General features: G+C 57.4%; 1 protein-coding gene across 3 annotated transcripts; it reads left to right on the plus strand.

The window, feature by feature from the left end:
- Positions 1–871: 871 nt before the first annotated feature.
- Positions 872–21,650, plus strand: TFCP2 (transcription factor CP2). Of its 3 annotated transcripts, none has more exons than XM_063359119.1 (15): positions 872–1,361; positions 7,662–7,813; positions 8,450–8,526; positions 8,981–9,086; positions 9,303–9,409; positions 10,086–10,238; positions 12,626–12,736; positions 13,505–13,593; positions 14,095–14,173; positions 14,652–14,745; positions 15,379–15,469; positions 16,423–16,529; positions 19,077–19,219; positions 19,850–19,901; positions 20,023–21,648. In XM_063359119.1, the coding sequence occupies exons 1-15, from the start codon at positions 1,240–1,242 to the stop codon at positions 20,058–20,060; spliced, it is 1,521 nt and encodes a 506-aa protein (XP_063215189.1). In that variant the 5' UTR covers positions 872–1,239; the 3' UTR covers positions 20,061–21,648. The 3 variants fall into 3 exon arrangements, with proteins under 3 accessions (XP_063215189.1, XP_063215190.1, XP_063215191.1); XM_063359120.1 differs by having other exon boundaries at positions 14,095–14,143; XM_063359121.1 differs by lacking the exon at positions 872–1,361 and adding an exon at positions 6,094–6,533 and having other exon boundaries at positions 20,023–21,650.
- The last annotated feature ends 2,911 nt before the right edge of the window (positions 21,651–24,561 follow it).

Genomic DNA, 24,561 nt, shown 5'->3' on the forward strand with positions numbered 1-24,561 from the left:
GTGTGTGTACCTCCTCCCCCTCCCTGTTCCCAAACCCAGGGGGGACACAGAGGGAAGGCTGCTCTTGGCACCCGGGTTTTTGGGAAAGCGGCTCCGAGGATGGAGCTGGGCCGCCATCGTTCCCTCCACCCCCGCAGCAGCCCCGGGAGGGAGAAAACACCACGACCAACCCCCCTCCCGGGCCCCCCGGCCCGCTGCCGGCTGAGACCCGCGCAACTCAGCACACGCATGAGCCAGGGCCGGGCCTCGAACCCGCGACCTCCGGGAACCTCTGCACGGACCCGAGCGCCCCACCCCGCGCCGCTCCCGCCCCGCCCCCCGACCAATCCCCGCGTGGCGGGCCGGAAGCGGAGCTCTCCATTGGCTACCTCCCTCCGCGCGTCACCCGGCGGCGCGCGGCTCCCATTGGCTGGGCGAGGCGGCGGGGCGGGGCCGCCTCCCCGCTGGCGGCGGGGGCGGGGGGTCGGCGGCGCCGCCGCCTCCATCTTGCGGGGGCCGCGGCCCGGGGCCCTCGTCGGGGCGGCAGCGGGCGCGGCGGGGCCGGGGAGGGCTCTGCAGCGGGGTCCGGAGGGCCCAGCCCCTCGGGAAGGCGGCCTTGGGGTTGCGCGGGGCCTCGGGGGCGGCCGCTGGCAGCTTCTGGGGGGGGTTGGCCTTTGAGAGGGGGGCGGCGGGGCCTGAGGGGTCCTCTCGGGGGGCAGCCCCGTGTGGGGGGTGAAGGGCTTTGAGGGGGCTGTAAGGCTTTAGGTTTGCTGTAAGGCCTGAGGGGGCTGTAGGGTTTTCGGGGGGCTCTAGGGCCTGGGGGGGCTCTAGGGCTTTAGGGAGGCTGTAGGGCCTGAGGAGGTGTAGGGCTTTGGGGGGGCTCTAGAGCCTGGGGATCCCCTGGGGGCGCAGCGCCTCGGGGCGAGGGTGTCAGTAGGGCCCGGGGTCCCCCGGGGGTGCAGTCCCTTGGGAGGGGGGCTGAGGGTTTTGGGGGTCCCCGGAGGACAAGGTCCCCTGGGGGGTGTCTGTAGGCCTTGGGGTGTTTGGGGTTCACGCAGCCCCTTGAAGGGTTTGGGGGGGTGCAGCAGCCGGGGTGTGGGTCCTGGGGATCCCCAAGTCAGCCACCCCGGGAGAGGGTCCCCTGAGGAGAAAGGGGGAGCGAGTTCAACTCCCCGCTGCCAGGGGCGACCCCTGCTGCCCTCCCCCACGGGGGACACGGCCCCCTTGCCCGGGGCCTGCGCCCCCCGCCTGTGGGTGAGGATGGCCTGGGCCCTGAAGCTGCCGCTGGCCGACGAGGTGATCGAGTCCGGGCTGGTGCAGGACTTCGATGCCAGCCTGTCGGGCATTGGCCAGGAGCTGGGCGCCGGGGCCTACAGCATGAGGTAGGTCACCCCAAAGGGCCCGTCCTGCGCCTGGGAGAGGGGCTGGCGACGCTGGGGGGCTCAGGGTGGGCTGATGACCCCCAAAATGCACCTAAAGATGGGGACCGAGCTGCCTGATGGCACGTTTGGTGGCCAAGGGGGTGGTTCAGGAGGGAGCCGGGTGCTCGGCTCTGGGGCATGGTGGTGGCCGCTTGAAGTTGGGACAGAGTCGTGGTTGGAAAGAGCCCGTCGGGGCTTCGCTGGGCAGCCCGTTCGGAGAGTGGTTGCGCTCGAGGGTGTGGGGCTGCGCAGCCCCGGCGCTGCACTGGGTCTCTGGCCTCCTCATGTCCACAAAGTGCAGCTGAATCGCCCAGGCTTAGTCCCAGGCTTCTCCTCTGCTGCTGGTTAGAAGAGCCCGCGGCTGGTTGCTTTGGTTTTATGCAGCGTACGGTAATCGCCCCAGGAGCAGTGCTTTGCCCTAATTAACCATCCTCCCGGAGGAACACACTTCAGGTTTTTTCATGTCAGACCAGCTCTGTCCTTCTGACTCTGAGCTAAACTGGGAGCAAAGGAGAGGACCAGGACCCCCACGGGGTCCAACGCCCCGTGCAGGGATTGGAATCGGGACCTCGTAGCGTCGGGTTCTCAACCCTCATTGCACAAATACGTGGCCCGTGCTCTGGAGATGGGTCCCGGCTTGCTTCGTCTCTCTGCCCTCCCGCTCCCGGCTCTGGCATCCAGCCGCTCGGCCGAGCCTCCGTGCAGCAGCAAGGCCAAAGCGCTGCATCGTGCTTGCGGTTTGAGACCCGATAACGCCTCGTTTGTGGCTGTGTGAGTTCTAACAGGGAAGCGCAGCTCGTGGATGAGGTGTTGGACTGGACGGGGTCAGCCCAGTTGGTTCGCGAGCGGCCACACACGTCCCCGCTGCCATCCTTGATTAAGTAGCTCCATTGTGGTCCAGTGCAGGTCCACTGCCATCAGTGAGAGAGCCGCCTTGGTGTAATTTGGGGCGAGAGCTTTGTTAGTTCAAACGCAACTTCTGTTCCACTTGTGTTCATCCTGGGAGCTCCTCGGCTGGAAGTCAGGAGGGAGGAGGAGGTGGATCCGTCCCCGCAGACCCGAGGCAGGAGCTGGGCACGCAGGCGGGCGGCGAGGAAAGGTCTGGAGGTTGGGGCTGAGGTTAAGCCGTCCGGGAGGAAGATGCCGCAGGAGGATGCCTTGACTCCAGCCTGGGGCTTTCTGAGGGGGCTGCAACTGGACATGGTAAAAGTCAGAATTAAAAACGACCCATCGGGTGGTTGTTCGCGGTAAAACAGGCTGGAAAGCAACTCCCAGCCCGCTGCCCTTTTCCAGGGGAAGTGGAAGGGCAGCTCTTCTCATCCCTCCGTCTCTCCTGCCTTCCAGGGATGAGGAGTGTCAGCACCTTCCCAAAGTTATCCCTGACCGCCGTTAGGATCTGTCACAACCTTTGGCGTTTATTTAACTGGAGTGCTTGGGGGAAAATCAAAGCCCCAAAGACGTGGGGGCTCGGAGGGAGCGTGTCCGTCACCTCTCCCGGCAATGGTGACACCGAGCGCTTTTCGGAGGAGGGATTCCTCCTGCGTTACCTTTGATGGGGAGGGAGGGAATGAGTTTCCCAGGTGTGCAGGGGAGGTCAAGCTTTGCTTGGAGGGGGGTGGGATTCGTGACACTTCAAAGCTCTTTTTTTGTCCCCTTTCCCCTTCCTTTCGGGCAAGGGGTTGCGTGCACTAACGCTCCCCCTCTCAGATGGGGCGAGCGAAGGTTTTGTGGATCACCTTAACTCGCCCCCGCTGAGCTAAAACCCGTTGGCCGTGCAGCAAAGTTTTCCTTGCACAAGGAAATCTTGCAGCTGTGAGCTTCGAGGCGTTTACATCCTTTACCTACCGTGGCTGACCCAGCTGGGCACCAGTTCTCGGCGCTGGAGGTTTCCCGAGGCCGCGACTCTTCACCAAACCGGCTGCAAAGCTTTTCCACGCCGGCGTCACCGGCGCAAAAGGGCTCTGAGCTGGGTGACGGCGGCGCGGTGGCTGTGCCGCTGCTCTGAGCCCGTGCTGTGCTCTCTGCGGGGCTCGCTCGGCCGCCTGAAACCCGACTCTCTTTTTCGGAGACTTTTCTTGACCTACGCTGCCCGTAAATAGAGCGTGTGCCCCCGTAGGTGAGCGCGCCGACCTTCCTGTCCTGACATCTGACATTTTCTCTCCGTGTCGCGGGAAGCGGGGAAAGGTTTCAACAGGCACCTCGGGTTTTGAGAGCGTTTGCGGCTTTTCCTGTGCTTGCCCCGTGGGGGTTTTCCGCGTTCATCCCTTCTCCCTATGGAAGAGGCACGTTACTACCTTGGGAGCGAGTGCTGGTAGGTGGTGGAGGAGGATGAGGGTTGTTGCTCGGGCCGGAAGCTTTTTCTTGTTTGAGTTGTATGTTAGGATTGTGCTTTGCGTTTGTTAACGAGCCTTAATTCTTGGCGTTACTGTTGTTCCCTGGAATTAGGTCTTTAAGCGAGCGGAGGTGGCTTTAGAGGTGATAATCGGGCTTTGGCTGAACACTTCCATCCACAGAGTTTTCCTGTAATTATTTTTTTCACCTTTTTTCCAGGAGATTCTCTCTCACCCCGGAACCGGAGGCCTTAAGTGAAGTGTGTTTCCCCAAAAGCATGTTAAATTGCACAGTGAAATATCGTTGTGGTGTTGTTTTTTTTTTTTTAAAGGGAGGTGTGGTCGCAGGAGCTGCAGGAACTTCTCCAGGTGCCGTTGGAGCAGGCAGGGCTTTGTGTGGGTTTGTCCAAACAAAAACCCGCTGGTGGCTGCAGGGTTTGGCCACGCTGGGCGTCTGGGGACATCGTGGGGGGCTGCTCGTGGGATGTCGGTGCCTGAAGGACTCCCAGCTTCCCGGCTCTCTCCAAATAGCCCGTAAAATGGCTTCTCTTGAACTCAGCAGCGATGGCAGCCTGGGAGACAGGCAGGAGGCGAAATAACAAAGTGCTTTCTGTGCCGCCATGAATCGCTTTGCAGGTCGCGGCTGGGTCTGAGGTTCTCCTTCCCCTGGAGATGCCGTGAAGGCACCAGGCCCGGGAGCTGCCGGGCTTTCCCTTGCTGTTTTATAACTGTGCCGTATCTATAAGTGTTTTTAACTTTTTATTGCACCCTGTGATACGTAAAGCTCACCCCATTACCTGGGTCCTATAGCACAGGAACATAACGGTGTCTGAATAACCGGAGGTCCCAGCCGAGGGCTCTTGGCCAGACCCGTGGGCGTTGTGACGCTGAAGGATCGCTCCCCGCAGACCGAGGTGTCGCATCGACGCTCCACCGCCCTGCCCGTGCCTGCAGATTCGCACCGAAAGCAGCTCTGCTTCCCCAACAGCTGCTTGCAAAAGCAAATCAGCATTTGCTTGGTGATCATTCCTGATTAATTGGGTTGGACTCTTGTTCCAGAAATACCGGGATGCGACTACCCTAAGTTATCTTTCGCCTTTTGCAGCTCGCAATAAAATGTGGGTTTTGGGTCGTGGTCACGCGGGGTCTTAGCGAACGCAAATCTAGAGGCTGGATTTGGGGAGGTCTTGCAGGGGTGGCTCTGCCATTCCTCTTGGTGGGCGTCTGAGCCATGTTAGTGGCCGAGGGGAGCTCCTGGAGCCCCGAAAAGCAGCTTGTGATTTTTCAGCAGACGGCTGCGCTGCGTGGTCCAGCGTCGCGTGAGAGCTACGCACGCACGGGAAAAGCAAGTGAAAGCCGGGATGGCGGCGATGTGCTCCCCGTGCAGGGGGGGGTTACAGTCAAGCTTTGCCTTTTTATCACCCAGACTGGTTTTGTGCGAGGCAAAGCAAACGAAAGAGCAAATCCAGGGTGTCCCGAGGCTTCAGAAGTGGGATTGAAGCATTGCCGTGTCAAAGCCTACGAGGAAAATGAGCGCTCGTGCGTGCAGGAGAAGCGCATCCTGCCTTCCTCCGGCTGCCGGGAGGATTTGTGCAGGGCGTAGCCTTTGAATTAATTTTCCCGTCTGTCAGGGTGCAGCAGGTTAATGCTGGTCTTCCCCGTCCTCGCGCCTTGTGCTCTCTTACAGGGATCGGTAACAGCCGTGCTCGGTCCTGCCTCGGCAGCCCGCTCGGGCGAGAAATCCTGCGGGAGGAAACGCCGTTCCTCTGCTAATGAGATGGAGCTGCAGGGAAGTTTGTCCTCCGGGTTGTGTAATTTGCCTAATTGCGTGCACGTGCTTTGATGCCGAGACCCCGGGACGTCCGCACGGCTCTGTGTAATGTCTGATAAGTTGGGCTTTGAGCAGGGAAGGGCTCTCCTGCTCGGGTTTGGGCAGCAGGGACGGTGTGTTTCTTGTACAGCGCTGGAGGAAGGGTGGATGTTTGGTCTCTTGAGACCAAAGGGTTAAAGCCCTCTTAGGGTGGGAGCTGATATTTGGCCAGATAAGTCCAGTTTTTCCTTGGGAAAGGCTTTTAATATTCAACTAAAGGGAAAAAAAGCTGATTTAACTCCTCCTTCCTTGCTCTCCCCTGAGCATCCAAAGCCCAGGAGTCTGTAACAGGAGAAGGCGGCCACCTGACTCTTCATCAGGGCTCGGTGCTTCGCTACTGCCCTTTGAAGGGACCTGGATAGCTCTGTCCCCGAATTGTTTCACCTGGGGGCGGTGGGATGGCACTGGGTGGCCCCAGCAGCCGATCCGCGCGTCCGTGCTCAAGCACGTTGGCCTGGGCTCCGCTCGGTGGTTGGGAGGGAGGATGTTCTGGTTTATGCAGTACGGAGGCAACACTTTTGGCCGTTGTTACGGCTCGGAACAACTGCCGAGAGTCAGCTTCTGAAATGATTTCTATTAAATACGTATCCATAGGCTCAGGGTTATCGCTGATAGTTTTTAAATTAACATTATTCAGCAAGTTATTGTTGCCACGTGGCCTTTTGAGTATAGAAAGGTGTCTGTGATGGCAGGGAAGTGGAGAGAGCGAGTTTTTTGCATGATCGCAAAGACCTGGAGACATCCTTCTCCTGCGAAAAGTTGGTAGCACGGGGCTGGAACACCCTCGCTTTTCCCAGCCAGCGCTGCGAGCGGCACGACAGCATCCAGAGGATGATGAGCCCAGGCCCATGCCAGCTGGAGCGGCTCCGTGGAGTTCCTGGAGAACCCATCTCTTCTGACCTGATCGCCAGGAAGGTGCTGGGGCTGTTGCAGGTGGTGAAGCCACCCTGATGGCTCCCCAGGGCAGTTCCTCCTGTCATCAGATGTAGGCTGGGCAGGAGTCGTGGCAGATTTCGGCAAGAGGCAGACCTGGGAGGTGTAAGAGAGATGCCTGTGGTTGTCTCAGAACCCTGGCTCTGGTTTCTCCCACATCCCGAGGCGTGGGGACCCACGGCGTGGGTTTTGCTGCCAGTGACACGCAGCATCTTCTGACCTCCGTGGGCATCCCACGCTCTGGGTTTGGGTCAGGGCTGGCTGGTTGCATGGTGCCCAGCAAAAGGGCTCGTGGCTCTGGGGGCTTGTCGATGAGTTTGGGGAAAATTGGGGGGGTCCGCATCCTGCTGCCTTCATGCCAGAAGGGCTCTTTCCATGTCGGAGCCTACAGGATTTGCTCCACCGAGATGTTTGTGTGCATTATGCAGCAGGTTACGGCTGCCCGAGGGAGGGTTTGGTGCTCTGACTGCGTCCCCCCGCATCCAGCGTACCCCGAGGTCTCTGCCTCCGCTTTGGCTGGCACGCCTGTTCGCTGGGGGGCTTTTATAAGTACCGAGGACGGCAAACAAAATGCCAACCTTGACCTAAGCAAGGCTTGTAATTCCTGCCAAGCCTCTCCTGGAGGGTAGAGGAGCTCCTGGCCGCTCTGCGCGGAGCAGGGGAAGGGGTTAGGGGCTGGTGGAGGTGAGTGGGCCGGTACCACGAGGAAGAGGACGGGCATTTATCGGCACGACATGGATGTCATTCTGCGTGTGTCCGTCCTTGCAGCAGCTCTGCGCTGAGGCATAAGCGGTGCAGCAGTCGCGCTGCCGGAGGAGCTGGGCTTCAGTCAGAAACACAAAATCTCTTGTCTCTTAGCTTCAAAGCAAGAAATGTGCAGGTTTGGGGCAGACAGGGAGGCTAACTTGAAAAAAAACTTTAGCAAGAGCAGGTGTCAGGTCCTCTTCTAAAACTACTCGGTCTGTTTTAATGCTCCTCTGCAGTTCTGCAGAGAGATGTCAGGGTATGTGGGGGTTTTTTAACTAAAAAAAGCTCAAAGCTCTTCCTAGGAGGAGGAACTAAATGCCAAACGCATCATCTCTCTCTAGCCAGAGCTGAAATGAATCTGTCTGACAAATCTCTTCGCAGCGACGTCCTTGCCCTGCCCATCTTCAAGCAGGAAGAATCGAGTTTGCCCCCTGAAAACGAGAACAAAATTCTGCCTTTCCAGTACGTGCTGTGTGCCGCCACTTCCCCCGCCGTCAAACTCCACGACGAAACGCTCACCTATCTCAACCAAGGTGAGGGACGCCCCGTGCCCTCTGCGGGCTGTCTGCGCCTCCCGTAAACACTCTGAAAAATAAAATTCTGCCTTTGGAAACTTCCCCTTGGAAATGGAAAGCGCCTCGATAGTAAACCCCAGATTGCTCCTGTCTGGAAGTGCCACTTCCTCCACCTTGCTGCCTGCCATCTGCTTACCGCGGTGAATCGCCTGTAGGCTTTAACCTAATTAAAACCTGCACGATGTAAGGTGGTTAAGTGGTGGATCCATGCTGGGGTGCTCTGCAGCCGGTGCGTTTTACAGGTTCAAGTTGTCCCCGCTGCTTTCAAGTAGAACTGGAAGATCAGGGTTGGCGACGGAAGGCAGATGAAGCTTGTGTAATCGATTTCTTCCCTGTTCTTGATCTTGGGTTAATAAGGGTAGTTCCTGGAAAGTACTGCTGCAGGATGGGGGGAGGATTCTCTCGCCCTGGAGAGGGGCGTTATAGCTGTGGCTCTAATGGCTCCTGCTCCTACGGCCCCTCACTAAAACACGGCAAGAAGATCAAGTGGCATGCTTGGTATGGCAGGAAAAGATGTCAGAATGCCAGAGGAGGGGTGGCAGCGAGGGTCCATCCACAACTAACCGCGAAGCGCCCTTGTCTTCTTTCCCCCAGGGCAGTCCTATGAAATCCGGATGCTGGACAACAGGAAAATCGGAGAGCTGCCGGAGATAAATGGGAAACTAGTAAAGGTAAGCGGAGAGCACGGGTACGTGTGTCCAGCTGGGGCCATCCCCTGCCGCAGGGAGCAGCGAGTGAGATCTTGTACTGCATCCCCACAGCAGCCCTCATGACGGTGTGTGGGGGGTCTGGCTTGCTTGGGGGGTTTATTTTCCCTTTCCCCTTCTCCTGCCTTGGTGAGACCAGTCTGGCTGATGGTGTCCAACCAGTCTCATGGGGCCTGGGGTCAAGCCAAGAGGCGATTGCTGATCGCTTAGTGTTCAGGAAGATAAGCTGCAGCCTCCGTGCTTCTGTCCCAAGGGTCCGTCTGGGCTTTCTTTTATAGCTTTGGCTTCTTCATGAAGCCTTCAGGCTCCTCGGCTCTCCTCCCTGCCCCTTTTCTTGCACCGGGAAATGCCTCCCAGCTTGAAGACCGTCAGGTTTCCTGGGGGAGCTCCAGGCACTGACCGTTTCTCCCTTCTATAGAGCATATTCCGGGTGGTGTTTCATGACCGGCGGCTGCAGTACACAGAGCATCAGCAGCTGGAGGGCTGGCGGTGGAACAGGCCTGGGGACAGGATACTGGACATAGGTGAGTCCCCATGGTATCACCTTGGCCAAGGCTGGAGGAGATGTGGGTGCCTGAAGTGCCTCCAGCCGGGTTCCCGCTCCCTTGACTTTAAGGGACAAAGTGCGGTCACGATTCTGCACTTTGAGAGACACGGTTGGTTCTTCCATGTGTTCCCTGTGAATATCTCTTCTCCTTCTACTGCAAACTCCAGCGTGTTCTCCGTATGTGCCCCTACAGATATCCCGATGTCCGTGGGCATCATCGACCCTAGAGCAAACCCAACCCAGCTCAATACAGTGGAGTTTCTATGGGATCCTTCAAAGAGGACTTCTGTGTTCATCCAGGTACAAGAAAAGCGGGGAAACTCCTGTTGCGGGGGTCTAGGGGGGAAAAAAAATGAGTTATCCAAGGCGGGAGAAGATGCTTTTTTTAACCTGGAGCATTGAAATAGCAGCCAGATGCTACAGTAGAGGGATGTCAACTAAACTACACCCTACCTCCTGCCTCAAGCAGTGCCGGAGAGCAGCAATTTGTGCATTAGCAAAGCACAGGCACAGTTGACCACCACCAATAAGTTGTTTTACACGGGTTTTTTTGGTGGTTTAGGTCCCGCTGGCTTCGTGATTTGTGTCTCCGTCTTGCCTAGATGCTTTTGCACATCTCACCAGCTGCCTAAAATACCTCTTGGAAGTCTGGCCCTCCCGCCTAGGATAACAGGCTGCAGCGTGTGGCGGCTGGTGGAGCTGAACTCCCTGCCCTGCTGATCCGGGGCTTGCTTGTAACGTTAAGAGGTTGCAAAACTTGTTGGAAGAATGTGGCTCCACCTCTGCTGTGGCATCCCCTTAACTCCTTACTGCTGGGGGTACTTGATGCAATCCCATCCCAGCTCTGTATTTCGCCCTTCTGACTGGGCTGCCCTTTACGTGAGCGCTGTCCTGGCTGCCACGAGGGGATTGGGAAGCATGCGGTCAGTCGAATGTGGCGGAATTACTCACCGCAGGCTGCCTCGCCTTCCCCCAGGTTCACTGTATCAGCACGGAGTTCACCATGCGGAAGCACGGAGGAGAAAAGGGGGTTCCCTTTCGGGTCCAAATAGACACGTTCAAGGAGAACGAGAACGGGGAGTACACGGAGCACCTGCACTCCGCCAGCTGCCAGATCAAGGTCTTCAAGGTACCTCGGCCCCTTGGTGGCCTTCCCCCACTGGGAAACAAACTGGGAGTCAGCCCCAATTCACGCTGCAGCCCCAGTGAACATCACGGGTGCAGGACTGTGGCCGAGCTTGCCTGCAAAAGGGCCTCCCGGTCCTTCTGGTCTTGCGTTGCCGCTCTCCCCCTGGTTCCTCTGTGTCCATTGAGTCTGGATGCTGTTGAGGCTGCAAAACCAGTAAGCCAAGAACAATGTACAGGGAGAACATGGGTTGTGTTGCCTGTGTCTGAAACCTCCCACATTTAGTCTTGAGTCTTATCAGCTTGTGAGATCCCTCAAGGAGCTTTGGTGTCTCTCTAAACCCCTCATTATTACCTGTTGCTGATAGTCCATCTGCATCTGATGGTCCGTCTGTGTCCAGCCTCTCCAGCGGTGCGGGCGTCTTGTCCCAGTTGCAAACTGTTTGCAGAAACCCAAAGCCACGACCTGGCGGTGGCGGCCACAGCAGCACGATGGCGTGGGTGGCTGAGAGGTGCCCAGGTGCCCGCGAGGGTGGCTGTGCAGGGAATAAGTGGGGACACACCATGCCCACGCTGTCTGCTACGCTGAGGTTGCCTCCGTTACCCCGTTCTCCCCATAACACCCCACAAAATCTCATCCATGGCTCCTCTCTCCTCCCGTTAGGGGCCCGTGGCACGCAGTGGGGCCGGTTGCCTGGCTGGGCGTCTGTGCTGCTTTGCAGTTCTGCCGTGAAGTTGCTGTGGGATATCGGGCAGCACACCCTGCTGCTGTGAGCTTGGCATCTTTCCCCTTCCCTCTCTTCTCTTTTGCCTGTTTGGATTCTAACGTTTCGAAGGCAGGGGAGTGATTTGTTAGGGCTTGTTTGAGCTCTGGCTGATATCTGGATGCAAATAGCCGAAGCGGATGGCTGCGGAGTTGGGAGTTAAGGGATAAGGCTGGTGGCAAACAAGCACCCGGAGGACAGCGAGATTGCGAGGCATCTGGCGCCACATTTCTCCAGAGCTTCAGCTTTTTGTGCCAGGGGATGCGTTGTTGTTTTTTTCGGCTCTGATGACCTTGAACCAGAACAATCCCAAAGCGGTGACGCTGTGGCTTCAGGGCAGGGCCTCCCACCAGAGGATGGTCTCTGATGGGCTCGGCCTTATCTGCTGCTGGTTTGACGCAGCCGCCCTCCTGGGGTCAGGGCTGCCGTTTGGGCACCAGACTCAACACCGTGCCTGCGTTTCCCTGTGCCTGCCTGAGGTATGTTCACCGCAGGCTGTCCTTTGTGGGTTAACGTGATTCGGGCTCCTGCCCTGCTCTTCCCTTTCTCCCTTCTGCCCCTCAAAGATGGGAGATTTCAGTGCTTTCAAAACAGCTGCTGACACTCTTACCCACGCTCAGCGGGGTCTGGAGCACAGATCCTTTCTAGCCGCCAGAAGCAGCAGCGCTGACCACGGAAAGATAAGAGCAACCATTAGATTTTCATGGCGGAAACTGTCTAATCAAGCCACAGCTAAGCAGCATCTCCTCACCCAGCTCCGAGTGTGGTGGGAGCTTGTTCGGGTCTTGGCTTTGCTGTCCAGAGGAAAAGAAATGTGGAGCTTGCGGGGGGAGCAGGAGGGCTGTGGTACCTGGTTGTATTTGCAGTCCTAAAGCTTCCCCGCCGGTGCCATGGATGCGCTCATCCACTCAGGAGGCATCTGCATGTTGGCAGGCAGCTGTGTTGGTCCACCAAGGCCAAATTCCTTCCACTTGTGAGTGCAGGCAGAGGCCACGCGCAGCCGAGTTTTAAAGGAGTTTTTTTTAGGGTTTTGCCTAGGGGAGCACCAGGATGGCTTTGGTGGTTGTAAAGGCGCTCTCTTGCTTGCTGCTTTCCCCAGGCTTTGAGCGTTTGATAAAGGCAACGAGTAAAATCACCTTAATCTTATGTATGAGAGAGTGCACGGGTTTTCAAGGTCGTGGCAAAGGCAAGGACATAATTGAGCGCTCTCGTGTTCTGGTGCAGTTTGTGCCACTGAAATGCCGCCCCTCCGTGTGGCTGAGGTAGGTGCAGAAGACACGGCTGAGATAAGTGACACCAGCACCTGGCCTTTGTCCCCTTCAAGCCAGCGTCTGCTGTTGGGAGAAGGTTCTTCCGGAAAATGTTTCACCTCCTTGTTCAGACGTTCTGGGTCCCTTTTTAGGGGCGTGGGTAGATCAGGGTGTTGTGGTCGTTACAGAAGCGATGCTGTTGTTAATCCTCCGCGCAGATACTCCCAGCCCTCTTCCTTTTCCCTCTGTAAAGCAACAAGTGGGTAGAGCAGAGGCACGAGTCGCCTCTGCTGGTGCTTGCATTTCTTGCGTATCTATCCAACCGTCTGCTGCCACCCTTCCAGGCTGCTCTTCTAACAGGAATATCTCCTTTCCAGCCCAAAGGAGCTGATCGGAAGCAGAAGACGGACAGGGAAAAGATGGAGAAGCGAACGCCTCATGAGAAAGAGAAATACCAGCCTTCCTACGAAACTACGATACTCACAGAGGTGGGGTGCTGGCATCATTGTTTTAACGGAACCTGGCTTTCCTCGCTCGCAGGTGGCAAGGAACTGGCAGTTCCGCTGTGAAACGTTTGGCCAAGTTGTTAATAGCCGCAAGACAAAAGCAAGATAAATTTTGTAGGCAGAAGAGGTGTTTCTTACCAGACCTGAAAAAGGGCTCTTGTGCCTGCAAACGTGATGGGTTTTTTCCTAGTAAAAGATTTTTACCTCTCCCTGCAAGCTTTGCTTTGCCCATGTGACAACTGGCCACCGAGGTTGTGAGCTGGCAGAAAGCCCCGTTGTTTCCCCCCTCCGCTAGTGGAAAGCGTCGGTCTATTGAAATGAGGCCGTCTGAGGGGTTGGTACTGAGCAGCCCTGGGGAGGGAGCCCTCATCCTGCCCCGGGTGAATTTGGGGACACTCATCAGTGCCCGATTCAGGCTGGATCCACTGCGTGGATCCTTCCTGCACGGAACCGCCCAGGCTGGCGGGCGCCGCGTGTGTCAGCCCAGTGCCAGAGCGATGGTTTAGATCCCAGGTCTCCCCGCATTTGAATTTTGTGACTTTTGGCCTTTTGAGATCAAGGCTCCCTAAATCGGAGCTTTGTGACCGTCTGCAGTGAATTGGCTTAGATTCTTGTAATCCCCTACTTTATTCTTTAATTCTGTTTCCTAGTCGGTTGTCGGTCAGCGAATAGCTGTTAACCTCTGCCAACCAGAGCAGATGCGTGCGCTTGTTCAAAGCAATCCTGTGACTCTTGGGTTTTCCTTTCTAGTGTTCTCCCTGGCCAGAGATAACGTACGTCAATAACGCGCCGTCCCCTGGCTTCAACAGTTCCCACAGCAGTTTTTCCATTGGCGAAGGGTGAGTCCGGAGAAGACGCTGGCTATCGATTTCTGCCTTGCACAAGAGATTGATGTGTCTGAGCTGGCAGTGACAACTAACGAAAGGAAGGGCCTGGTTCCAGGGTGGAAGCAGCCTAAGAGGCTGCGTCAGCGAGGGGAAAATCAAATTAAAGCCTTGAAGCTGAGCGCTGTTACCTCTCCTGGCTGCAGCAAAGCTCGGCTCTCGCACGAGAAACCCGCGCGCGTTTGATCAGCGGTTTTCCCCCTGCTGATCAGCGTCCAGCCTGCTTCGCTCTGCCTTGTCCCCATCGCGATAATACTCCGCCGTAAGCCATCCGTTCTTGCAAAATATTGCGCTGCAACGATGACGGCGTTGCTGCGGCCCCTGTGTTTTGGTGCTTTTGGTTATGGGTCTTGGAGGGTGGCGGTTGCTGCGTGTCGGGATCCTGTGCCGGAGGGGGAAGAGAGGCGCTAACCTCCTGTTCTGCTCTTTCTGGCTCTTTTTTTCCCCCCAACCTAGCAATGGCTCTCCAAACCATCAGCCCGAGCCACCCCCTCCGATCGCAGATGTAAGTCACACCTCAGAGCTTATGCTTGTGGTAAGGACGGTGCACAGGTCAGAAAACGGGATTTGGGGATGCAGCGGGGGCGGGTTTGTGGGTGGCTGTAGTTTGTTGGGGAAGAGACCGCTCTGGTTTAACATCTTGGGGGAGTTACCACTTCTTTTTGACTCCTCTTTGGAAAAAGAGGTGACAGGGTGGAAAAACGTCCAGTACAGCGACGCGGAGCTGTGAGCAAGCTTTCTGTAGCTCGCTGTGACCTTTTCTCATTGCCTTGATCTTCACTCTGCTTTCCCCTTTGCTTCCTTCCTCTTTCGTTGTCCTTCTGAAGCCTTTTAAATCAAAACCCGTCCAGGCTGCAGCCTTTCTTGCGTGCGTGTGCTGTGAGCCTGCCACGCTCAGGTCTCGATTTAAGACTAATTATAAACACTGACTGAGCTGACCTGTGCTCGTTCCTCACTGGGAATGGTTTCCACGTCACCTCTGAGGCTGTGATCCTTTTTTTCCTACATTGCAGAACCTCTTGCCCACCAGCACGCCCCAGGAGGCCCAGCAGTGGCTGCACCGAAACCGCTTCTCTACTTTTTCTCGGCTTTTCAGAAACTTCTCAGGTAGGTTACGACATCCCTTCTGTGTCTGTCCCTCCTCTGTGCCGAGTCGCTCTGCCTCCCCTTGCCCCTGAGGCCGCCTTCGTCTTACCTTTGCAAATATAAATGGTTTTAAAAATCTCGTCTTTTTTGTAACACAATAAAACTTGGCTTCCTGAAAGCTGTGTTCTTTGTTTCTCACCTCGCTCTTTAACTGGCAAAATAATGGGGACTGGGGTGGTTTCTCTTGCAGCACCCTCCGGTCTTAAAACAAGCTGAGAAATGCTGATCTGGGGGAAAGCACTGTGTGTAAAGAAATGCTTCGCGTTTATTTTCCTCTCCTTTCCTGATGATAACGGTCTCCGTTATCCAGGGTCAGCGAGGCGCTGGATAGCCGGCTGTAAATGATAAGGCAGGACCCGAGGTTGTACCGAAACACGCTGTTGTGAAACCAGCCTGGAAAAAAAAAAACAACCTAGCGAGTGTCCTTCGGGGCGGGGGGAAGTGGGGGGAGAAGAAATTTGGGAATGGGGCGAGCTCTGCAAGGGGGAGCCAGCACGGCTGCGGTGTCCGGAGACACCCCCCCCCCCCCCCAATCCCGGACACTTTGGGCTGGATTGTGTGATTTTTCTCTCCTTTTGATTTTTGAAACCATAGGTGCAGACTTACTGAAGCTGACCAGAGAAGACGTTATCCAGATCTGCGGCCCTGCGGATGGCATCAGGCTCTTCAATGCGTTAAAAGGACGGTACGTTGTTTGCTTAAAAGCTGCTGGTGGGTAAATTGTATTTGATTTAGTCTGTTTGCTTGGCTCTTGCTAGAAAACAGAGTTTCATTAACCTTCCTGAACCTCTTTCAGTCAAATTTGATAACTTAGCCAGCAGGGTAATGGCTCCAGAGACAATCTGGGGAAGAAAATCCATGTGGGAGGGAAGCGTTAGAAATGATCTTACACTTTGAGCGTCAGAGAATCCAGCCACAAGCCAGGATGTCCCGCCGGTGCCGTACTTGTTCCCTGCATCCTCTGAACAGCCTCTCGCTGGAATTACCTTCCTGGAAAGGGAATATCCCTCTGCACCTTTCCCTGAAGAAGGAGGGACTGGTGTTTAACTGAGCTCCTGCCTGAGCTGGAGCATTTCAGAAGGCACCGCTGCAGCCGGGCGGAGGGGCCCAGGGTGGGCTGGATGCCGGAGGGAAAGTCTGGGGAGGCATCGGCGCCGGACTCTGATGTGGGGCACCAAGAGCTGTGCGGGTGGGAAGCATTCCAGGGGGTTAATGTACTGCCTCCGATGGCTCGGGAAATAGCAGGGAAACGTGGTCGCACTGCACTGGGGAGAAGGGCACGAAGGACAGGAGACACTGCCGGCTTTTGCACTGCAAAATGAGACTGAACAAGCAGGAGCGTGCGTGTTACCAGCAGAGCTCAGGCTGACCCGTGGCTGCTCCGTCCTCAGGAGGGAACCGTCCAGTTTAGCTGCCCGGTAGCCAGCTGGCACAACGTCCCCGTGCCAACTTCATCCCCTTCTCGCAAAAACCTTTGCTGCATCAGCAAGGTGGGGACGGTTTTGCTTTGAGATGTGTTTGTTGATCTTCTCTTTTCCTTCTGAGGATACAGGGGAGGGAAGAGGGCTGGCAAAGTGTCGGGAACTAGAGGTGTCCTTGAGCAAATCCGATGGCGTTCACTCACTGCTCTGTCCGTAGGATGGTGCGGCCCAGACTGACCATCTACGTGTGTCAGGAGTCCCAGCAGCTGAGGGACCTGCAGCAGAAACACGAGGACGGGGACACAGTAACCAGTACTTTTTTTGGTAAGGGCTTCGAAGCCCGGCTGGGGGCATGTGGGCTTGGGTTGCTGCCGACAGCGTGAAGGGGAAAACAAAAGCAAACAGAAACGCGGTTTCAAGCCCTGCTGCTGCTGCTCACAGGTGCTCAGCGCCAGTTGCTTCCAATCCCCTTGTCCCCGCACCACTCTCCCTGCGGATTTTGGGCTGGCGAAAGGCCCCTCTCACCAGAGAGGCTGCTTGTGTGACCAGAGCCCGCACAGCGGCTCGAAAGAGGGTCTGTGGCTTCTGCTTTCAGCTGCTGCGCCTCGTGTTGGCTGCTGTCATCCTTGTCTCCTCACTGCAAGGAGGCAGCGAGCTCACGTGCGAGCTCACCTGCAGCCTGATGCAGGCTCTGTACGCAAACCGAGGGCTTGGGCACGCTTTCCTTTGGTAAGGGTGCCAAAAGACCGCGGCAAACCCTTTTTTTATTTGCCCACCAAATGGGTGGCTGCAGAATCTGACTGTCGGCATGTTGCCTGCTCTGAGCCGACAAACGATAGCTCCTGCGAGAATCCAGCATTGCCCAGACAACAATGAGTGACCTACATTTGTGGAGCAGCCAGGCGCCGGTTTATCCACCTCCGTGATTGGAGCGGCAAGTGCAAAAGCAAACGGCTTGTCCTTTCCTTGCCCTGCTCCAATTCGGATCCTCCTGCTTCCCCCCCACCACCACCACCGCCAGGAGTCGGGGGTAGGGAGGGGGCTCTGGGGAGCAGCTGGGGTGGTGCTTTCGTCCTGCTGGGATGGAAAACTGCCAGGAATGGTACAGAACGTTGCTCTGATTCTAGTCAAAATAGAAGCTTTTTGAGTCGAGGACTGCATAAGCGCAGAGCAGGCATTGCAGGACACTCATGGCAGCCGAGTTACTGTGGAGCTGATGCTTACGGAGCTCAGGGCATGATGCAGCCATGTGGCAAAAGCAGACACCAGAGACACGCTACATGTAGATTTAGCAGCTTGGGCTGGGCAAGGTGATAGCTGCGGGAGGCGGGAGCAGCAGAGCGGGTGTTGAACCTGCCGAAAAGCAAGACTCGATAGATGGGCTGTGCACAGTCCCTTCCCAACGGGGCTGTGATCATAGAATGGTAGAATCTTCATGTTTGGAAAGGACCTTTGAGATCATCGAGTCCAACCATACACACACACACACACACACACACACAAACAAAAACAAAAACAAAAACAACCACACAAGCTACAATCTCTGCCCCTAGAGCATGCCCTGAAGTGGCAAATCTAGATGTTTCTTAAACACCTCGAGGGATGGTGACACAACCCCCTCCCTGGGCAGGCTCTTCCAGTGCCTGACCACTCTTGCAGGAAAGTAATTCTTCCTAATATCTAATCTAAACCTCCCCTGCTGCAACTTCAGACCATTTCCTCTGGTCCTGTCATTATCCACCTGGGAGAAGAGGCCACCACCCACCTCTCTCCACCCTCCTTTCAGGGAGCTGTAGAGGGCAATGAGGTCTCCCCTCAGCCTCCTCTTCTCCAAGCTCAACGTGCCCAGCTCCCTCAGCCTCTCCCCACATGCCCTGGTCTCCAGACCCCTCACCAGCCTGGTCACTCTCCTCTGGACACGCTCCAGCACCTCAACGTCCCTCTTGTACAGCGGGGCCCAGACCTGAACACAGCACTCGAGGTGAGGCCTCACCAGCGCCCAGTACAGAGGCACCATCACTTCCCTGCTCCTGCTGGCCACGCTGTTCCTGATACGAGCCAGGATGCTGTTGGCCTTCTCGGCCACCTGGGCACGCTGCTGGCTCACGTCACCCTGGCCGTCCACCAGCGCCCCCAGGTCCTTTTCTGCCGGGCAGCTTTCCAGCCACTCTGCCCCAAGCCTGTAGCGTTGCTTGGGGTTGTTGTGGCCGAAATGCAGGACCCGGCACTTGGCCTTATTAAACCTCCTAGAGTTGGCCTTGGCCCATGGATCCAGCCTGTCCAGGGCCCTCTGTAGAGCCTTCCTACCCTCCAGCAGATCAACACTCCCACCCACTTTGGTGTCATCTGCGAACTTACCGAGGGTGCACTCAATCCCCTCATCCACATCATTGATAAAGATATTAAACAAAACCGGCCCCAAAACTGAGCCCTGAGGGACACCACTGGTGACCAGCCGCCAAGAGGATTTCACCCCATTAATCCCAACTCTCTGGGCACGGCCATCCAGCCCGTTTTTAACCCAGCGAAGAGTACACTTGTCTCTGCCACGATTCGCCAGCTTCTCCGGGAGAATGCTGTGGGGGACGGCGTCAAAGGCCTTCCCAAAGTCCAGACAGACAACGCCCGCAGCCTTCCCCGCGTCCAGAAGGCGGGTCGTAGGAAGAGATCAGGTTGGTTAAGCAGGACCTCCCTTTCCTAAACCCCTGCTGGCTGATGTTCCTGGGCAGAGCACAGCCTTTTCGTGGTGCTTCTCTAATCATCCGCTCCCCAGGCGAGCGTACGTGGCGCTAGCAGAAGAGTCTCCGCATCCGTAGCGTAGACACCGAAGCGGTGCTTGACGTCTAGCTGTAAGAGTTCTTCTCCCCACAGTGTACCACGCTATTTATCTGGAGGAACTGACGGCGGTGGAACTGACGGAAAAGCTGGCCCAGCTCTTCAGCATCTCTTCCCAACAGATCAGCCAGATTTACAAGCAGGGTCCGACGGGGATACACGTGCTGATCAGTGATGAGGTGACGGCCTCTGGGTGCTCCTTATTTTCGCCCTCTTGCGCTGGGTTGCTTCAGCTGGTCCGTGTCTGATTGCAGTCTGAGCTCCGCTGGGGAGGTTGCGGGGGAACAGGTCCTCTGGGCAGGCCTTCAGGAGGGGCCCTGCTCCATCCCCTCCAGTTTCCGAAGGATTGGGAGTTAATCATTGAAGTCTGGGGACGCTGCTCTGCTGCCGGGGGCTCCTCACTGAAACCCATGAGGTTTATCGGGTGTGAACAGCTCTCCCTGAGCTAGTTCAGGCCGCGAGCACACCCTCCTCCTTCCCGCTTGGGTTTCGTCTGGCTTTGCTATAAAAGCAGGGAGGGGAATTGTTGTGGGAGGACTTTGCTTTTAGACCTGCATCCCAGAGTCCCATGGTTTCTCTCTCGGCTTACTGGTTCCGAGCTTCGGTTCTGGAGAGCTGGAGGAAGGAATAAATATTTATGGCTGTCACCTTTCCTAGAGCACTAAGCACCTGCCTGAGCAGCTCCTAGCCCTTTCAGTCTATGCCCATCGCTAACAGCAGAACACAAAACCTTCACGTAGGGCTGGGAAGTGCTTCTGCTGGGTTTAAATACAGCCTCAGACTCAGCTGGCTTTTGTGGCTCCTTTCAGATGATACAGAACTTCCAAGACGAATCCTGTTTCGTTCTGGACACCATGAAAGGTGCGTAAATGTCTTGTATTTCCCTTCCATACTTCTTGGGGGGCTCTTCTGTCGAGAGCCGCTCAGCCCAGCAGATTCCTTTGCCGTTGCGGGTGGCTCACGAGCTTTGCTTCTTTTGCAGCTGAAACCAATGATAGCTACCACATCATCTTAAAATAGAGAGGACGGGATGAGGAACGCCCGCGATCCTCTCATCGTGCATGAAGACCCTTCACTTCCAGCACAAGGACACGAGCAGAGATCTGGAAACTCCTGGGCACCCTCTGGAAAGACCCCGAGCTGTTGGTTCCTCGGCTGTCTTTCTTGGCAGGGCACCTCCTTGCTCTGACGGCTTCTAAATGGCCGTTAACGGTAACATGCTGCTTTAATTGCTGGAGCTCTGAGGCTTGAAGTTCCCAGGTCGCGCTCTCGTGTGGCTCTGGGTAGAAATTTGCCATTGGGACCTAAAACCTGCGTGAGGCCTTTTTCTGTGGCAAGCGTGCTCTGCTTTTCTGAGAGGCATCAGCTCCCGTGAGGCTCGCGGACTGGCAAGAGAACATGAATCCAGCTGGCCCAACAAAGCCAACTGGGCACGTGCTGAGCTGAGCAGGTCTCAAATACGCTATGTACTGTGCTGATGGAGTGGTAGGCTGGGGCTGGGAGGGATTTTCTTAAAGGATTTTGTTAAGCTTTCATTTAATATTACAACGTGTCTGTTAGACAAAGGTGGCGACTTCGTTTTTAATCCACCCACCCCGAAGACGGCGTTGGCTGCGTCTGTGCGGGTCTGGCTGTGGCGCCAACCTTCTTCCCTGGCGCGTGTAAGGTCGTCAGGAACTTTATCTACGCATTTTAGTTGTATAAAGCTGGAGCAAAACGTGAAGCGGAGTTGGATAAAGAAATAGCTGACTAGCTCGGGTCTGTGGGATTCTTTTCTGCATGTTTTAGGGAGAAGGAAAAAAGGCTTAGCTATATCTCGCCTGGAAATATTGAGCGATGTCTACCTGCTGCTTCATTTTCTGCTCCTGCGTCCCCCTGCGCAGCCTCCGGAGCTGCCCCAGCGCTGGTGTAAGCCTTGTGTGTGCAAAGGAGGAGGCGAACAACAAGTTCAAAGGGTTATTGAAAGCCGTTGGACTTGATGGTGACAAAAGTGCACAGAGTGTGCAGGTTTCCAGGACAGCAGTGAAGGATCTGCCCTGCTCTGCAGGTGATGGATCCTGTTCCCCGGTGTCACGCTTGCCTTGAACCTTCAGCACTACCCGAGGATGTTTTCAGCCAAAAAATAGGGGGAAAATACAATGTAAAGCAGAGGGTTTATTTTTAAATAAGGCTGCAACAAGATCCAGCCCTAGGCAGGTGATGCAGGTGCTGGCTGAGGCTGGGGATGGCCTGTGGGGTAAGCAAAGGCACCGGGGATGTGACAGTTGTGACGGCCACGTCCCTGCTGCTGGAATATTGGCTGCTGTTCTGCGTCCGTGAGCCGTAAAGGATTCTGTTCCCACCTTCCTCAGCCAGCCGTTGTCTTCTTGAAGGTGCAGTCAAGATACCTGATGCAAACGAGAGCTGGTTCAGGTCTGGTCCAAGCTTCCCGTCCTTCACTTGCAGGGATCCACCTAGGGAAGATGTCTGTTTTAATCCTGTTTTTTTTTCCCCTTACTATACAAGAAATGCGATGGATCTGTACAGTTGTGGCGCTGTCTGCTCCATCAACCCTTTGTATTGATGTTGCTGGGTGCGTGTGGCTGACTTTAATCTATTGGATGAGGAAAATGCCAGGGAAGTGATTCGTGGCTTGGGGAGGAGAAGCCCCCAGCTGGAGGGGGGTAGCAACAGGCCAGTCCTTCCTCCGGCCCTGGTTGCTGGCTGGAAACAAGGCGGGAGACGAAGGGGTTGGAGTTGGGGGGAACGAAGAGGATATTTGAATCCTATAATTTGACTTGTTTATTAGTTAATAACTCAGCTAATCCCTAATCCGGGGGGCGGGAAGCACCGTGGCACCTGGTTGAACTCCGCCAGGGAGGAGCATGTTGGGGGGGCTGCTGAGGTGAGTGTGTGGGTCTCGGGGGGGGGGTGGAGGGGGAGGGTGAGAGTCACACACACACACACACACCCCGGATTTTGTCCTTCTCCGGGGCCCAGAGCCCTGTCTGGCCTGGGGAGGAGGACGGAGCGGGGTGGGGGATCCCCTGAGGCAGGACAGGCCGTGTGTCGTGTCGTCGTCCCCCCCCCCCCCCGATGGTGAACTGCCCTGTGGGCTCCCTGCTGCCGGAGCTGCAGCTGCTCTGTTCTTGCTAAAATAAGGCGCTTTTGGCCTCTTCCCGCTGTTTCCAGCCTCGCTAATCTCTTGTCTAGACTCCTCCGCCGGCAGTTTTCGGCCGCCCCCTCTCCTCCTCCCGCCGGCTCCCTGTGGAGAGCTGCGGCCTGCAGCCTCCCCCCAACCCGGCGCCGGGCCTGGGGGGCTCCCGCTGTCCCCCTCACCCCCCCCCTCAGGCCCTTCCCCAGCCCCGGGAGGGGGGTGAAGCCCCACAGGATCCGAGCTGGGTCCCGCCGGCGGGAGGGGGGAAAGGCCCCACTGCGCCCTCCACCCCAGTCTCAAACCTGCGGCCTCTCCCACTCCACTTCCGGACTACATTTCCCGTCGTGCCCCGCGGCCGCGCCGCTCTAGCTCTGGGTCTCTTCCCCCCGCCGGACTCGATTTCCCAGCCTGCCCCGCGGCGCGGGCGGTGGCGGGGGACGCTGGGGGGGGGCGTGCCGGTCACGTGACGCGGGGTATATAAGGGGAGGCGCAGCGCCGGCGGCCCCATTGTTGTCGGCGAGCGGCGGCGGGGCGGGTCCGCGCGGCCGCAGCCCCAGCGCGCGCCCGGCCGCCCCCCGGCCCCCCCGCCCCCCCGGGAGCCGCCCCCGCCCCGCCCGGGGGGACCCGGTGAGTGGGGGGGGTGAAGGGGGGGAGGGGGGTCCCGCCGCCCCGCCCCGGCGAGATGGAGGGGGCTCTGGGGTATGGGGGGATCCTACGGCTGGGGGGCGATGCAGGGGATGGGGGGCCTACGAGGGATGTGGGGGCCTATAGAGGTTGCAGGGTCTATAGAGGATGGGGTGGCCTTTAATTCGTGGGGGGCCTATAAAGGATGCAGGGGCCTTTTCCAGCTGGGGGGATCTATAAGGGATGCAGGGGCCTATGTGGTGTGGGGGGGCCTTTTCTCACTGGGGGGCCTATAGGGGATGCAGGGGCCTATGGGGGATGTGGGGGTGTTTTCTAGCTGGGGGGCCTATAGGAGGATACGGGGTCCTATAGAGGGTGCAGGGGCCTACAGGAGACATGGTGGCCTTTTCTAGTTGGGGGACCTATATGGTTGGGGGGCTCGTAGGTTGCAGGGACCTATCAAGCGTGCAGGGGCCTATAGGGGATGCAGTGCCTATAGGGGATGTGGGGGCCATTTGTAGCTGGGTGGCCTATAGGGGATGCAGGGCCCTACAGGGTATGTGGGGGCCTTTTCTAGCTATAGAGGGGGCTATAGAGGATGCGGAGGGCCCTTATAGCTGGGGAGCCTATAGGGGATGTGGGGGCCTTTTCCAGCTGCTGGGGGGGGGGTGCTATAGAGGATGCAGGTGTCTATAGGGGAAGTGGGGGTTCTTCCCCTGGAGAACCTATAGGGGCTGTGGGTTATGGCCCCTTACAGCTGAGGGCCTGCAGGGGATGGGGGGCCCTGTAGGGGATGTGGGGGCCCCTACAGCTGGGGGTCTGTCTGTAGGGGATGTGGGGGCCCCCACAGCCGGGGCGCTCCCCTCTGCTGTATTTTGGAGGCCAGTAAGGGGTGTGGGACACCCTTATATTTGGGGGGGGGGCTGTAGGGGATGTGGGGGGTCATTGTGGTCTCCCCTCTCTTGTACCTGGGGGGGCTATGAGGGATATGGGGGGGGTTGTTTATATCCAGTGGCCCTGTGAAGGACACGAGGTGCCCTTATAGCTGCTTTGTCCTCTAGCTGGGGACCTATAGAGGATTGGGGGGGACAGGACGTATAGGTGGGGGCCACAGAGTGTGGGGGTACAGGAGTCATGCTGGGGTGCAGGCAGGGCTGGGGGGGGCCGTTCCGGGGGTCCCCAAGAAGCCTCACAGGGTTGTTGTGGTGGGATGGAGCCAGTGATGGCGGTGGGACGCATTGGTCTGGAGGAGGAACCATCATGGAGGTGCTGGTCCAGTGTCCCTGATGGTGGGGGGGTATTGCGGGGGGGGGGCTGCCCCCGTCGCCAGCACTGGGAGGTGAGGAGGGGGCTGGGAGGATCTCCCCCCTCTCGGTGAGCGGTGGTGGGACTCCACCAGCCCACTGTGGAGAAGGTTCCTCCTTGCCTGGCCCTCACGCCGTGGCCCTGACCCTCCTCGGGGTTATCGTGGCAGGAGCCAGGGTCTGCGTGGGGACGGAGGTGACCCCGAGGGTCTGGAGTCCCACGCACTCAGGTGCTCCATGGTCTGCCGGTGGCCAGGGGCCTCTAGCTGTCCTCAGCTGTGGCCACTGTCCGGAGGAAGCCCAGGAGCCCACATCAGCCAGCACGTGAGGTCTTGCCCCTCTCACCCAGCCGAGAAGAGCATCCAGGAGTGAGGGTTCAGCTCAGCAACCCCACGCTCACCCTCGGGAGGAGCTGGGCCAGTGGGACAACCATGGCAATGTTCTCCTTGTCCTCACC

Source organism: Chroicocephalus ridibundus, chromosome 24, assembly GCF_963924245.1.
Source record: "Chroicocephalus ridibundus chromosome 24, bChrRid1.1, whole genome shotgun sequence".
NCBI lineage: Eukaryota > Metazoa > Chordata > Aves > Charadriiformes > Laridae > Chroicocephalus > Chroicocephalus ridibundus.

What these genes read in the sequence shown, in the direction of transcription:
- TFCP2 (XM_063359119.1), top strand. Translation starts at nt 1,240, where the DNA reads ATGGCCTGGGCCCTGAAGCTGCCGCTGGCCGACGAGGTGATCGAGTCC. An exon ending in GCTCACCTATCTCAACCAAG is followed by an intron (nt 7,814 to 8,449) that starts GTGAGGGACGCC and finishes TCTTTCCCCCAG; the next exon opens with GGCAGTCCTATGAAATCCGG. An exon ending in AGTAACCAGTACTTTTTTTG is followed by an intron (nt 16,530 to 19,076) that starts GTAAGGGCTTCG and finishes TTCTCCCCACAG; the next exon opens with TGTACCACGCTATTTATCTG.